The sequence below is a fragment of the Dreissena polymorpha genome, chromosome 3 (assembly GCF_020536995.1).
Source record: "Dreissena polymorpha isolate Duluth1 chromosome 3, UMN_Dpol_1.0, whole genome shotgun sequence".
Classification (NCBI taxonomy): domain Eukaryota; kingdom Metazoa; phylum Mollusca; class Bivalvia; order Myida; family Dreissenidae; genus Dreissena; species Dreissena polymorpha.
In genome coordinates this window covers 73,705,820-73,723,213 of record NC_068357.1, presented here as the reverse complement: position 1 = coordinate 73,723,213, position 17,394 = coordinate 73,705,820, and the positions used below count along the sequence as shown (strand labels likewise).

The 17,394-nt window shown below is 35.0% G+C and overlaps 1 protein-coding gene across 9 annotated transcripts in view; it reads right to left on the bottom strand.

The window, feature by feature from the left end:
- The window catches only part of LOC127874770 (deleted in malignant brain tumors 1 protein-like), a 327,853-nt gene that overhangs the window by 300,425 nt on the left and 10,034 nt on the right, over positions 1-17,394 (bottom strand). For all 9 annotated transcript variants that reach the window (XM_052419375.1, XM_052419367.1, XM_052419366.1 and 6 more), the window contains 3 exons: positions 16,574-16,697; positions 15,127-15,245; positions 14,614-14,726 (listed from right to left, as the gene is read on the bottom strand). In XM_052419375.1, coding sequence (XP_052275335.1) covers positions 14,614-14,726; positions 15,127-15,245; positions 16,574-16,697 — 356 coding nt within the window. The remainder of the gene's footprint in view (positions 1-14,613; positions 14,727-15,126; positions 15,246-16,573; positions 16,698-17,394) is intronic.

The following is a 17,394-nucleotide window of genomic DNA, read 5'->3' as shown; positions in this document are numbered from 1 at the left end:
ACGTAGTCGGTCTCGATCGAAAGGGATCGAAAGTGCAGAGTTTTTCTCTTATTGTTTTTTGTATTTATTACGTGTATTTATTTGATTAAATAAACATAACAAACACCAAAATAATGCTCAATACATTTTTATTGTCTTTATTAACATATCATATTTAACAACTTATAGATTTAATACCCATAAAAAGTGTAATGGTTACCAGTGTAATATGAATGTATTAAAAATACTCTGACATTTTTTTTCTTTTCTTTATCAACATAATATATTTAACAACCAATATAATTTTCTTATTTACATTCGCCGAAATCAATTAATTCACAGATGTACAAAGCATGAACACGCATCGGCCTACTGAACAACAGTCACAGTCTGGTCACGTAGTCGCCCCTTCATGGCATCAAGTTGCTGGTCGATGTTGCGTTATTTTCTCTTCCTGGTGGGTCGGGTGCCCCCCTTTGAGTACTGAAGCTGTCTGATGTCCATTCTCCATCAAGGATGATATCGTGTCTGTTTTTGGGGAGTGGGGGTCTGGTTGTTCTTATTTGGCGGTACAACTGTGTTTAACACCCTTCGTTTGTCGGTAAACTCACGACGAGCGAAGCGGTGTCTCCATTCCACTCACGGGTTCGAAGCGAAGTTACCTCTTTCTTGTAGATTGTTGGAACTGGTGTCGTTTCTTCTCTACATCGTTGTCGTATCTTTTGCAACACCCTGTCGGAGGCTACTTCAAATTGATTTCCCTCATGCGTATGGCTTCCGTTGTTTCGAAAGAGGATTCCTTCTCTCGGTGTTGCCCTAGAGGAAAGTCACGCACAGCACACGTCCAATATACGCGATCACCTCGTCTGCTTTTTACTACAAATCGGAAACCGTCCAGCACAATGCTTGTCCCTCCGTGTTTTTAGTGACCAAATCAACGTGAAGTTGCGCATTTGTTTTCTGATCAGAAATTTAGAAATAAGTGAAATTTGGGGGGTTTATTACGGCACTTGAGTGAGGGTTTTATACAAGTAGCGGTTAATTTATTTATAACGCTTGGAAGTAGATTAATGAATGTTTGTGATTTTTGACCGTTATAAAATTATATAAAATAACAGTTTTTTCTTTTGATTTTGTAATTTTTAATTAATATTGTGTGACAAACAAAGAATATATAACTATCGTTTTATACTCTGATCTAACTTAATCATTTTGATTATGATCTATATAATACTTTAATTAATGTTTATAACGCATGCAAGTTTGTCAAATACTTGTGGACTGCGATGAGTGAACCGACCTATAACTTTTCCTTCACACCTACTTGAACGTGGTATTGGATTTCTGAATGTGGGACAATCGGGAGGATACCAGTGAGGTTGAAATGTCGGTTCCATTAACTTTTTACGACTCTTACCTTCATATATAAATCAACGTACTGACAGTACTGGTGTGACGATGCTTTTGAACAGGATGGATATAAAAGCATCAATTTAAGTTTATCTACTTTACCACAATTGTGTATGTGGATACGAACATTTTGGTTAGGAAAAAAAATTTGGGTACGAAAATTTTGGGTACGAAAAAATTATGCCCCAAAAAAATTGGGGTAGGAAAAAAAATTTGGGTAGGAAAAAAAATTTGGGTAGGAAAAATTTTGGGTACGACAAAAATTGGGTAGGAAAAAATATTTGGGTACGAAAAAAAAATTTGGTACGAAAAAAAATTTGGGTACGAAAAATAATTTGGGTACGAAAAAAATTTGGGTACAAAAAAAAAATTGAGTAGGAAAAAAAATTGGGTGCGAACAATTTTGGGTACGTAAAAAAAATTTGGGTGTACGGGGAAGTAGTACCCCTGGGGATCACTTGATCCATTCAGCGAAACTGGGAGGCAGGTTACATTCTCGATCAAATCTCAAAATAACTACATTTGGGGTTTTCCTAGCGTCACAGCGTTTGAAGTGCCACCTGGCAGTGTCGTCAATCGCACATTCTCGGCCCTTTCCGTCAAACATCGGATAAGTACCTCGAAGGCAACAGTATGAATACACATTTCGGAAGCGGTATTGCGGTCCTACCTACGCGCGTCAAAATGTAAGCGAAATATGTAAACAAAGCGGTAGCCTTTCTGGAATGTTTTAATTAACGAAGAAAATCCGTTTATTGATGTAAGTTTATTTAAGAAATGTACAGAAATATATTAAATAAGCTTTGGCGATATTTTTCTCCTCCACATAATTGTTAATAGTTTGATGATAATGAATATCACCAAATGAAAGTGAAAGTAGAACTGTCAAAATGACAACCTGTCAACGTGTTGTTTTTGCTGGCACGAGAGGGCGATTACACTAAATGTTTTCACATTTTTACCATAGGCTTTGTCAATGACCTTGATAGTATGGGTGGCATTGTTATTATTTATTGCTATCATGTAACTGCATGATTGTGTATATGTTTACAATACAGAAAGCATAAATAATGATATAAATATACTGATTGAGCGTATTATAATCTGATGACTATAACCGGGTCAATTAAGGACTTAAAATACAATTTGTTGTCCTAATTTCATGAAGACTTGAGATATTTATGCACATAGACTGTTAAGATATGGGTTGATCCACAAATAAAAAGTATTTTTGATCTGTTTTGTGCAGGCTTTTTTCCATGACTGTGAAAGTGAAATTTCCATGGGAAAATAATGTCATTTTTTTTTCAGAAGTATTTCATTCAACCATTGCATATAATGACCTGTTCTGCATATAATTTGCCATTTTGATAGGTGTTTGTTAGGTGATCAACAGGAGATGACCAGGGTGCCAGAGAAAAGGGATATACATTTGAGATCTGGTCAGGGCTACATATAATAGTGGTAAAATGGTATACATTTTATATCTGGCCAGCGCTCAAGAGAAAATGGGTATACATTTCAGAAAATTTTACCATTTAAAAATGTTTTAATTCCCATTGACTAAGGCTATTAATTCATCTAGCATGAACATTTGTACTATATCTTTTTAACACTTATAACATTTAATGTACAAATTTAATCTACCAATGTGTACAGATACTACTTAACATATATTTGACTGTATTGAATGTAGGAACTAGCTAAAATATCCATTAGAAAAAAGATCAGTGGGTGAAATATTCATAGCCTCAAGCGCTGACCCTGGAGCTATGTTTATATATCTTAAAACACACTGATTAAAGAAGTAAAACAATACAATGATACCACAGAGGGAAAATCATCCCCTCTAAACAACAAGATAATAATTATATATAATTTTTTGGGATCTGGATCTTGATAGGTACACAGCAGGACCTTTCGGTATGCGCGAGAGATGGGAGTGACTGACATTTTGGATTTAATTTAATGACACTGAAATTCATCATTGATGGTACAGTATGATCTCATTTGATATAAATGTACATAATTGTATCGAGCAACATATATTAAATACTTATCAGTATAAATTACTGTTATGATTTCAGTATCATTTAAATGATTTTAGTCAAGTAGACTGAAAAAAGGCTGCTAAATGGGTCTGATATCATATATATTTCAAAATATTTAATAAACCGGCTTAATATGCTAAACATGTTGTGAAGGCTGCCCAATATGTTAAAAAGGCCGAATAGGATGTAGTTTAAAACTTATTTAATAAATTTGTTAAACAAGCTAAATAGGTAAAAGGCTGTTCAATAGGCTAACTAGGCTAAATAGGATGTTTGTTTAAACATATATAGTAAACTTGCTAACTAGGCTGAATATCGAACACGGACATTAACTGATGCGACATAAAGCATCGACAACGTTGCTGAAACGGAACAAATAAATGGGCAGGGATCGGATGTGAAAAGGACAATAAGAATTGTTTACATAATGATATTTTTAAAACTGTATAACTAACAACATATTTATGTGTTTATCAACGATTTGTTTTTTAAAGCAGTAAATGCAAAATTAATAAGTGCAATGTAATAGTATCGGTAAATAAACTTTAATGAACTATTTTGTATAGTGGTTACAAATGCATAATGCACCGGCAAAAAAAAGACAATGCACGAGACTTTGCTGCTAAAACGTAACGGAGCAAATGAGATTTGGAGCGTGCGGAGGAGATTTTTACGTGTTTTGATTTTCGTATGTCAATTTAAAATAAAATTGTACAACAAAACGCTAACAGTACTGTTTACTTTCTAAGCTAGTTATGACGACAGTTTAAAATGTCGACAGTGCATCGAACTAACGTTCGAAAAATTGAAATTAATTAATTTTATCGTGAGTTGTTTTAAATCATTAAAGTATCATTTATTCTTATGGCCGATACTTTGAAACAAGAACCTTGTGTAAAAACCTATCAACCTAATGTCTGAATAGGAACTTCCAATATTTTAACAGTGAATGATAATACAAATACGTGATTGGCGGGCCTGTTTATATAATGTTGAACTTAAATATATATATAACTATATATATATATATATATATATATAACTATATATATATAAAATAAAACGCTTTTATTAAATTTGCCGTAGCTTTCGACCTCTCGGTCTTCTTCAGCGGCGTTTATTTGTTAATAAGCATATCATCTTTAGCGGAAGTGACGTTATATTATCGTACGTTACATTGCGCGCCAATTTTAGTCTTTTGTGTTTAGTCCATATGGTTTGAACGTCCTCAGCTTGCGCTTCCAAAGTTGTTCGATGGTCTTCCGGTACTCGTCGGTTCCATTTAAATTTTCGAGTCCCATGACTCGGAAGTCTGCGACGCTGTGGCCGTTTGTGTAGAAGTGCTCGGCTACCGGGTCGTTGTGTCGAGTCCGTATGCGGGACAGGTTAAGAAGATGTCGCTGGTACAGGGTATCTCCCGTTTCTCCTACGTATACGAAGGTCTTACACCGTTCGCAGTGTACAGCGTAGACTACATTGGTGGATTTGCAGGTGACCTCGTTCCGCACATTGTAGCTTTTGCCGGTGGAGTCGCTGAACTTTTCAGCCTCCATCATGTATGGACAGATTGCGCACCTCTGTGCCCCACAAGGTCCGCTCCTGTTGTGAACTCGGAAAAACATCCGGTTGTGCTTTTTATGAACCAATATGTCTTGAAGGTTGCAGTCTCTTCTGAATGCTGCTAACGGGGGTTCAGGAAAAACGTTTTTCATATGATCTGAAATGTGGAGTGTTGGCAGGTGTTTCCGGAGGATATGGCCGACATTTGGTAGCGCTCTGGAGAAAGTGATAACGAGCGGTACCCTGGAAGTACTTTTTGAAGGCACTTTCGTATGCAGCAGATTTTCTCGCTTCTTGCTATCAACTTTCTTCAGCTCTGTCTCGACGAATCGGCCATTGTATCCTCGCTTCTGTAGTTGCTCTTTTATCTCATCTCTGTGTTTTTTGTAGTCCGTCTCTTCCGAACATATTCTTTTCAGCCTCACACCTAAGCCGTACGGAATGGCCTTCTTCGTAGACTCGGTATGCGACGAGTCCATGTGCAGGTAAAGGTGCCGATCTGTTGGTTTGGTATATAGGTCTGAAACCAGCCTTCCTTTTCGAATAGATGTCATGGTGTCTAGAAATTCGAGCTGCTCTGTGGAGTAACGGAGCTCTAGCTGTATTCGTGGATGGATTTCATTTGCAACCGCATGGAATGTCTTTAGTGTTTCCAAACCATGTGTCCACAAGCCCCAAACATCATCAACAAACCGGAAGTAGGCTATTGGATGTTTATTTGATTTTGAAAATAACTCTGTCTCCCAGGCTCCCATGTAGGTCGATGCGTAATTCATTCCTAAGTGCGATCCTATAGCAGTTCCTTCATTTTGCATGTAGTGGTCTCCATTGAATGAAATGGTGTTGTTATTTAGAACAGTGTCCATCATTGTGATCATGTCGTTGGTTGGTACTTCCGGTTGCACTCGCCGATTGAGAGCTTCAAATACTGCAGCACGGGCTTCTTCTCTTGGTACGCTGGGGTAAAGAGCATTTACATCCAAACAAAATATGATGGTACCGTCCGGTAACGGCTGCTGTATCTGTGCTATTTTGTTTAGGAAGTCGGTTGTGTCTCTCACATACGACGGAAGTGACGTCACATGATCGCGTAATTCATTCTCCACTATTTCCGCCATCTTCTCTGTCGGGTGATTGCGACCGTTTACAATAGTGCGGAGAGGCATCCCAGGTTTATGAAGCTTCGGGTTGCCCTGAAGCTTACCGGAAGTTCCACCGCCGCTGGTGAGATACCTCTAAAGGTCACTTCTTGTATTGGGTATCGGCCACTTTCTTCACTTTGTTTTCCACAATCCTTGTTTTATCATCCGTCACCGCGACGTATGTCTCACTGTCCGACATTTCACACTTCAGCTTCTTGACATAGTCTTCCCTGTCCATTATCACTATCCCCGACCCCTTGTCGGCAGGGCGAATTACTATGTCATCGTCGTGGAGTAATTCTTTGATTGCCTGTTCTTCCGATTTGCTTAGATTATATTTAAATTTTCGTTTTTATCCGCAAATGATGTAGTCTTTGACCGCTTGTATATATGTGTCCAGCCATTTGTCGCGGCCAGCCTTTGGAGTCCACGTCGAGGTCTTCTTTTTATATTGATGCTCATCTTCCCTGGTTCTATGTTTAGAGTCTTCTGAATAGAAATATTCTTTTAAGCGCATACGGCGTTCCCACGCTGACAAGTCTGTAAGTATTGTTTTTCTAGTCGGTATGAACTTCAGTCCTTTCGAGGGATATCTGAGCATCAGTTAACGTCTTCTTTGACAGGTTGGTAACAACACTCATTTTGTTTTCGTCATGTTTCGTCTTTTTTTTGCCATGCATCATGTGGTTTGCATTTCCTCCGAGGAGAGTGTTGTTTCTTTTGTAATCACGGACGTAGGTCTTTCATGCTGCCGAATGAAGTCAAAGTGCTGGTTTTCAAGCCGCATACAAATGAACTTCCGGTTTGGCGATTCTCTTTCGACAGGAAATCGCAGCCAACTAAAGCATCCATTGCTGTATTGTTTCACGTATATGTCTACGTCGTATAATGTTGAAGCCGCTAATATTTCCGCCTCTGTAGCCCAAGAGCGAGAGTTGCCATCGCTTTGTTTCATGCAGCTTATGTGTACATCGTAATCACCATCAATATAGTTTTTGTAAGTGGATTTGTTGTCCCGCATGTGATTAGTTACAGAAGTTCTTACAAGTTCATGTTTCTCGGGATCATCGAATATTCCTGCTGCAATACACCGGAAAAAGCAGTTTCCATCTTTTTCAATCAAAAGAAGACACTGATCGTCTGCACTTATCTTCCGAGTTCGGAGTAATTTAAGTTTTCGTTTTTTAGTTCTGAGGAGATCAATTTTCATTTTTAATGAAAAGTTTGTAAGTTCACAAAGTTTCTTGTCAAATTGCGGTTTACTGATAAGCGATGAAAGCTTAGTTTCATAGTCCATTTTCAGATGTTGAGCTTCTTTCAGAACACGGTCACAGACGGCGACACTTTCGGACATCAGAGAAAGCGATGCTTTGTGTAAAATGTCTGATACGCTGGCGGCCTCATAACTATTGGTTTCAAGATCCATTTTCCATTTAATGTCGAATCCCGTAGGATTTAGTTCTGAATTTATACAATCAATCAGGAACTGTTTATGGCTTTCATATCGACAAATCTTTCCAGTTACTTTCTTCAGTCGCGCAAATTCAATATATTCCGTTTCAGGATATGCCATCACGTTGTTGCATATAATAAAGTCGCTTTTAGCCGTTTATATAAAATAAAACGCTTTTATTAAATTTGCCGTAGCTTTCGACCTCTCGGTCTTCTTCAGCGGCGTTTATTTGTGAATAAGCATATCATCTTTAGCGGAAGTAACGTTATATTATCACACGTTACATTGCGCGCCAATTTTAGTCTTTTGTGTTTAGTCCATAAGTGGAATATATATATATATATATATTCTCATCGGTGTTCCTCTTCAATTAAGTTAGAAAAATGTGAATCTTAATATTAAAACCTTAATTAAGTTTAGTTAAGAACCAGAAAATAATAAACGGCGACGATAGTAGAACACGCGAGAAAAACAAGTCAGGGAGACAAATGGCACGCATGCGCGTATGGTTCAATATAGACAATCTCATAATCGATAAATTGACCGCCGCCATATTGGCTATCACGTGACCCGCCGCCATTACGGTATTGAAGAATTGGCAGATTACAGCGTAATCATAGTGTACACCCGCTTCTTTTCAATACACAGTATTTTATTAATTCGCACATAGGATTGAAAACAAGTGAAACATTAAACAAAGTTCTGATATGTATTACATCGTTTATCAATAGATGTTAAACAAACAAAAACAAATATGTACGATAGATTAATAAAATATGTGTTTCTGCAAGAATATTCAGTGACAACACGTAATATTTAAGGCTGAATTAGCTGATTTAAGAACACCTTTCAGCAATGCCTTTGCCTACATTTTTAGACTATTTGCGTAGCAAATAGTCATTAGTAATACCACAAATTGAAAGTAGGTGACGAAAGTTGGGCAAACAAAAGCGCTAAAATGCCCGGATGTAGTAGAATTTGGGCAGACGAAATAGGTATGGTATTTAACATTGAATTTTTTTATTTATACAATTTTTGACTCGACAACTTTTCTCTAAGATTTTCTTTTAAGCATTTTCTAAGACTTTTTTAGTTATTTTTTATAAGACCGTTTTTTGAAAAAACGTTGTTAGAAAATACAGCGAATTTCGTTCGTGAAACAATTCTGTAATTGGAAAACGCAAGGGTCTCACCAAAAACCGCAGGTATTGGGCGCGTGGCAAAGTCACTTAAACACTATCAATATGTCATTAAACAACATTTTTCATCATTTTGACAAAAAAAAATCGTATATATATACATACATGGTAGGTATCTCTCGACACAGGAAAATCACCTACATCAACATTTTTAAGCCTACATGGCGGTCGATTTTCGTCAACTATGTACTATTTTGTTGGGAAAGGTTGCCTCGTGACGAAAAATGACTACAAACGGCTACTTGCCAACATAAACTACAAGAAAACACTTCTCGAACTCGTAAAAATACTAGGTCGGCTCTCATCTGATCGAACGTATATATATATATATATATTATATCAGATTTTTTTGTCAAAATGATGAAAAATGTTGTCTTAAAGTGACTTGGCCACGTGCCCAATACCTGTGATAAAAACGCATACGTAAAAAGCAGACAATATACAATTTACCGGTAGGTAACGTTGAAAAATGCATACGATATGAACAAAGAAGGAAAATGCAGACAGCCATTGGTGTCATTTATTATAGTGTTTATTATGGTTTCGTTGTTTGAATTTTAATGTTTGACGTTAAAAATACATAAGTGATACTTAAATATCGATGTTTTGTTGAAAACGTGGCTCGAAAAAGAGATTTCGACCCAGATCGAGCCGAGTCGTTTCCTAGTGAATCGATGTGTCCGTTATTATGGTGTTAATTATGGTTTCGTTGTTTGAATTTTTAATGTTTGACGTTAAAAATAGATAATTGATACTTAAATATCGATGTTTAGTTGAAAACGTGGCTCGGAAAAGAGATTTCAACCCTGTTGGACCCGAGTCGTTTTAGAGCGAAACGATGTTAGGCTGTGACTACCGATTCGCGCACTTTGTCAAACCATTTATAAATAATAGCTTTATTTTTAAGTAAAACCTAAACCGTTTTATTAACAATTGGGTATAATTATTTACCCAGAGCTAGAATTAGATCATAAGTGGACTGGTTGGCAATGACACTCTGTATTAAAGTTAAAATATATGTTCAGATAAGAAACATTACATTATTAACAGTGATAAAATATATTTCTTATTAAGACACGAAGCAGTTAATATTCATTATGTCCATATCAATATACTGAATTATATATATTGACCAAAAGACTCCAGTAAAAATTACTCAGATACCACCCTGACAATATCAGCTACTTCTTATTTGCAAAGGGAGTTAACTCCACAGATCTTGATACAACAACAGTTTGCTGTCACCAGGCACTATAGATTTATCTCCTTATATCAAGTAAAGCGATAGATTTTCACCTAAATATATAGCAAACGTGATTGCTGCACATGATATATAATCATGTATGAAATAATAAATATGTAATGAATACAATTATAGAAGTATTACCCGGAACTTAATAGTATAGTGTATTAAATATCTATATTATAAATGCTAACTAAATGAGAATTTCTATTATGCAGCCATGACATATCCTTATAGAACTATATACACATTGGTATCTGTACAACAAACTATTCCTAGATTTTAAAACTGTTGTAAGAAAACACGGATGAAAATGGAATCTGATATTGATTTGGACGAATTTTCTGTTGAAACATACATGTATGCGACAGAATTTAGTGATTGACAGTCAGATTTTTTCTGAATCTTATTCGAAAGGCGAGGAATCTTTTTCCGATGCTCAAGATGACCATCGTGCAGAGGAAATACGGATAGGTAAACATATAATCGTCTTATTTTGTTTAATGCACACGCGGGAAACAAAACTATTTTTATTTCGTTGATTGTAATTCTTCATTACAATCGCGTTGAATATGACTGCGATGTATGTGGTTCATAATTATCGACATTGAAATTTCAATACAACTTCAGTTATAAAAATGTGACGAAATCAAAACAACGGCATGTATACCTTGGTCCGACATGGTGCTGCAATCCTGTGTTAGGCCTAGTCTGATAGCGATCAATGTTTATGATACAAAATTATTTAATTAGGGGAGGTCAAATATCTCATCTGATACCACACTGTTTTCTATAATCAACTTGAGATATATCCGCTGATAATACACATTTCAACACCCAAATAACAATCAACAACATGCCACCATATTTACGGAATAATACACAGCGCTGGTAACTGTTGTCAATTTGAGATTCGCCTTAGATTGATATTTGCGAAAGTTAAGAAAATAATAACGCAATCATTCTCATTTTGACCTTTAATTGTGTACAGCTAATTATAATTACAGAGGAACGCAAAGTTGTTAATTGTTTATAAAAAATCAATTGTAATAATTATGCACAAATCCCTTAGCATATATTTTTTTTGTTGAATATTTCTATGTAACATACCAAATGGCATAAGCAAACAATATTCATTGTTTTATTATTATTATAATTGCCTTTTAAAAATGTGTGTGTTACTAGTCTGTGAAGTAAACAGTGAATTGTTTTGGTAAAATATCATCATAAGTAACTTTGCATAGTTATTTTTTATTATCTCATAATCTCTTATTACTTGAAAAACATGATTGATAAGCACAAATAATATTTTTGACACGTTCAATATGGTTAGATCAAAACAATAACTTGAGTTATTAATAAGTTTAAATGTATTTGTCCTTTTAATAGCTGGTCTGCTTATTCACGTATTAGTTCTTTATAATGAGCGAAGAGTTCCAAAAACTTTGTTGTTGCTACCAAACCATTGATGCATACATGCTTATAAAAAAAATCGTGACATTTTGAATTATCCGTTTCTGTAATCTACATAAAAGCATTACAATGATTCGTTTCCAGGTTTCTAGTAGTACTTATAGATTAAGAACATGGTCGCGCAATTTCAGAAAATATAAAAAGCATTTAATGTTATAATATACGGTGTGTGTATTTCGAAGTTTTGTCCGGACACTCTATACACCGAGAGCAACACACTGAATCATGTCAAATAACGTTTGTCATGCAAAAAACTAATTGCAATACATACTTTAAATAAAGCCTAACGAAAAACTTACACAATAATACGATATTGATTGTCAAAGGTGACGTTAAGCGCGAAATGTTCAAGATCAAATAACATTGGACGAACTTCCGTGCCATGCGCGTGGGGTCGAGTTTTCGTATTCACCAAAACTTGTAGCGAAAATACCTAGCGGATTACGGAAATTTCCGATGAACAAAATCGTCGGTTTTTAGTTTGCAAAATATTGTTTTCCCATGATTTCAATCGTCTTAGGAATTTTTTTATTGTAAAATTTCGAGTCCGTGGTAGAATCAGTTTCGTATATAGAACCTCACCTCACAACCCCAAAGCGTACCCATAACAAACTTCTTAAATATTAAATTTGAAATAACATTCTTTTTAAAAACCGTAAAACCCCTTTATTTACCGAATTGAGTACACATACAAACGTTTCCGTACCTCACTTTGAGTCAATCAGTGTTATTAGCCAGAGCGATTACAACAAAGTATCGAATTTTCACACATTCCGATTTACTAGCCATTTTCATTTAAACCGGAAGTGACGTAAATTTCACACATGTTAATGATCTCAATAACGAACCGGTTTTATAGGGATTCGAATGTGGTATTTGACTCAACTTAAGCCGGGAAAAATGGTGAAAATGAAAGAAAATAGTGATTATGAAGAACTTTCCGTTGAACCGTACATGTAACAGCCGGAATTTAGTGCCTGTCAGTCAGATTTCTCTTAATCTGACTCGGACAGCGAGCAGTCTTTTGTCGATGCTCAAGAGGGCCTTCATGTTGGAATTACGATTTGGTAAATAAAAAATCGTCTTATTGTGTTTTATGTCTGAACAAAACACAATTTAATGTTGATTTCTTTGATTGTCCTTCTACTGTACGATCGCGTTGAATATGACTCGTTGTTATCTTTATAATTATCAACATAGAACGGATACTTGCAACAGTTTTGATTGGTTTATTGAAACTTCAAATACAATTTCCACTATAATTAACTAATGAAATCAAAACAAGGGTATGTTTGTGCTGATATAAGGGGACAGGGTGGGGGACCTTAGTCGACAGGGTTCTGCTGATGGTGATTGGTGTTTATGATGTGACGTTGATTTAACTGGGGATGGCTAATCTTTTATCTGATACCAAACTGTATCTGTCACAATCAACTTGAGATATACCCGCTGATAAGACACATGTAAACACCCGAATAGCCAAACACTACATGACACCATTTACATATTTGCGTTCAATAATACACATCACTGGTAAATGGTTTCATTTGAGATCTTAATTGCCAGGTTGGATGGATATTTGTGTCCGTTAAGGATGGGAAAAACCCTTCCCTTTGTGAAATTTAATTGAATCCAGATAATTACCGTTACTGAGAAATGTCAAGATGTTAATTGTTTGTGAAATCAATACTTATGATAATGATAATGACCCATGCATATTATATTTCATTGTAATATTTCATTCTACTGAATGATGTTAGCAGACAATATTAATATTATTCTTATTGACTTTTAAAATGTTGTCTGTGACAAGTATGTGTAGTAAACAGTAAATTATTTGTATTAAGTGTTATTGTTAGTTTACACACTTATTTTTTACCAAAACATTGGTTCTTTCCTTTATTTCCTAAAAAAATAGTAAATATAATTGATACTCACAAGCATAATATTATTTTTGAAACTTTCAATTTTTTGCGACTTGACCATAGCCTGAGTTATTTATAAGTTGACACGTGATTGTCCATTTTAGAGCTGTTCTACTGATTCGCCCATTAGTACTTAATAATACGCAAAGGGTTCAAATAACCTTTATTGTTACAAAAATTGATGCTTACATGCGTATACAAAAAAATAGCATTTTGAAAATAATCCTTATCTGTTAACTACTAAAGGCAGTACAATGATCCATGTTTCGTGTAATATAAATACATATAGGATTTGTCACAAAATGTATTTTTTTTATAGATCTTTCAAATTGATCGAATCCGGTAATATGTGTATTTTAAAGTTTTGTCTGCACTTTCCTTGACCCCGATTCCAACATCCTGAACGTCACTGAATAACTGTTTGTGTGGAAAAACAGTTGGAATACACGTTTTCATGAAATATTAATGCACACTTGAACAAAATAACACAATGTCGATTGTCAAAGTTGACCATTAGCGAGATTTGTTCAAGCTCCAATGCGTAATAACAATGGACGAATTTCCGTGTCATGCGCGTTGTGTTAAATAGGTGGCGAAAATACCCGAGCGGTCTACGGAAAAAAATCATCGTTTTAAGTATTAAAATGTTTTTTTTGCCATTTTTCTTGAAGATTCCAATCGTTGTATATTATATTTATTTATAAAATAGCAATTTTCGTCTTGAAAACGGCATTGCTCTTCTTAGAGTAAATGTAACCAGAGATAAAGCAATTTCAGGGCAATGCAATACAAACATTCGTTTGTCTAATAATTATATTTTTTTTTTTTTATGTTTTGTCATCTTGTTAGTATTATTTCATTATGATAAACAGAGTATTCGGAAGAAACCCCACCGGCATGGTGACCTACAACCAGATACTGCCGATATCGGGAATTGATCCCGGGTCGTCTAAGTGAGAAGCGAGTGTAACAATCACTACGCTAGCCGGGCAGCAATTGTTCACTCAATTTCAACACATATGTATACATTTTAATAGTTTATTTTAAACGTTGGGATCGGCCGTTCTTATATTTTAAGCGCACAGATAGCAACATATTTTTCGGGACATCGAATGAGTATTTTAGTCTGAATATATTTGACTAAAGCCATATTATTTCGTAAAAATCGTATGTATTACCTGAGGGTTTCTGGCATATGGAGAACGCTCTAATCCCACAGTCCTCCATCTGCCAGTTGTTGCGCTCACCGGAAGTGTGGTTGGCAATCACGCAACTGGACGTTCCGTTAGAGCTAGGCAAAACGAAAAGCAACACAACGCAATCATTTGGGGTGCGGATTTACCGAATATCGTACACTTTCATGGCTCTCCTATGGGGTCCTTATTTACTTAATACCGTAAGTGAAATTTTCATACAGGTACATTGTAATATAATTGTCATAAGAAAACATAAAAACGTTTCTGTCAATCACAAACACAAGAGTTTGTTTTTCGTATTTTTAATTGAATTCCATTTTATTTTTTAGTTTAACTTTATATCTAAGACAAAATATGCAATAACACAAGACCAATATGATTTTGTTTTTCATAAATAAAATTCGCTTGTGATGCGACAAGCTTTGCGTTCCTATTTTTGCGCGGTTATACCATTTAAGACCGTAAACTGCTTTGTAAAGAATGAACAAATTATACCTGACTGCGATTCCAAGAGCGTTCTGTGTGGTGTGTATATCCATAGTCCAGGAGGCGTGGACAACGTCCAGGTCTTTGTTACCGAGTCCTTCCCATTTGAATGCATATCCAATGACCGTCTGGAATCAAAGTGTGAGTGCGTTTGTCAGTATGTTTGATGTTTGTTCGTTAACACGATTTCCCGTTATCGAATAGCAGGCATATATCCAAAATCACTCTTGAGACTTTAAACGTTGCACTTCATACTTTAAGTTCACATTTTACGCTGCATACTTAAAATTTCAATATTCTCAATTTAAAGTTCATATTAAACTTTTAAACTTTATAGATGTAATTCACATAGTTGAGTTAAACCATTACAAGTTGAAATTTAACATTCGAAAGGCACGTAGATATAATGGCGTATCTTACAATATTGTTTAAACCTATTATTTTAGCTTGATTGCATTAAAAGTACTTATTACTTATTAAAACGTTATCGAGTCCGTTTCCTGGGCTTAGAACCAGTACTTGATGTCTTAAGGGAAAATCTCAAGAACGCGCAGACAGTCGCTAGGCGGACACCATATCCTCTACATGTTATGTTACAATATAAGAATATTCTGAAACGTCAAATGTAAACCGTGGCGTTCTCGCTTTCAAAAATGTTTAGTTGTGAGATATAAATATACAATTAAATAAGGTTAATGAAGTTCGTGTTCAAAACCAAAACTACATGCAGCCATATTATAAATGATGCATCGGTGTAAATAACGAAAACTTAAAGAAATCGTACATCACGAATTATCACTTAAATCACTAACATTACTAATAGCAACATAGCCCCAATGTTAAAGGTTTCGGGTCAAAGTCCTTTTGATTACTCTCAAGTATAACACAGATTCATAGATTGTCTGTTTTTAAGCCATCTTTAAAAAATCATTTATTAGAAAATCTGTAACTTTTTATGTGAATGGTTTGTTTTTTTCGGCATAAGGAATAATTTTAGTCATCAATTTTGATCAAAATTGATCATATCTTCCTTAAATGTAATGCATTCTCCATTTGTTATTCTAATTATTCTAGGATGTTAGGATGCTATCTGTGATATTTAAATTATTTCTTACGAATTTAAAAAAATGGTCTGAGATATATTTGCATAGTATTTAACTATTTATTTTAATTATGTTTGACATTTTTATTGATGCAATTTAGTTTAATATTTATGTAAGTGCCACTCGATGTCATGCCACCAGCACAAAGGACCACAATGGCAATATGGGTTTACTCATTTTTGTGTCATCCTTGGTGTTGGTGTGTATGTCATGGTATATTTATTTTCATGTATGCGATATTTTTTATATATTTTACATGTTGTAAATGTCCATGTATGCATTCCTTGCCGAAATAAATCTATATATCTATCTAACATCACCTTACTGCTTTATGTTAAACCCTTTTCATATACCGGTTTTGCCCGAAGACCGATCCACATGTCGGACTGCCTTGACTCAATCAGATCGTATAGAGTCTGTTCAGTGGCATCGTCCTCTATCACCATAAGATCGGCACCCCAGTATTCACACGCTGCTCTACGAAACATAAAAAGAAATTTTATTCTATATTGTTCGTTTCTAAGTCGTATGTTTGGCCTTTTTATAAAGATCGAGTTGGACGATCGAGCTGGACGATTTAAGAAACAAACTTAAATAAAGGTATTAGCACTCTAAAGGGACATGTTGATTTTCTCTTCTTTCTTCGCACATTTCGTACTATTGTGGTATTCTGCATTTATAATTAAAGTAAAAATACAATTCACCGTACATTATTTTTTTGACATTTAAAGTTTTCAACCCCCATTTTTTTTTCCTTTTTTGCTGAACCATGTATTTACAAGTTTCACTCTCATTAATCCAAATACTGAACAAACAACACTTTTGTAGTATGTATGTATAGATAAATGCATAATATATACAAAAATGATAATTAATAACAAATAGGAATGTAGAAAAAATAAACAAAGTAATGTCATCATCTTTCGGAAAACGAGAAAAATTGTAATCTTTAGTCGCAAGTCTTTTTTTAAAATAAATTGTCAAAAAATGGCAATGGACAAACAACACTTTAGTAGTATGTATTAATAGATAAATGCATACTATATACAAATATGATAGTTTATAACATGTGAGAAAAGGAATAAAGAAAATATAAACAAACAATTAATTTCATCATCCTTCGGAAAACGAAACAAATTGCAATCTTTAGTCAAAAGTCTTTTAAAAAAGTTTA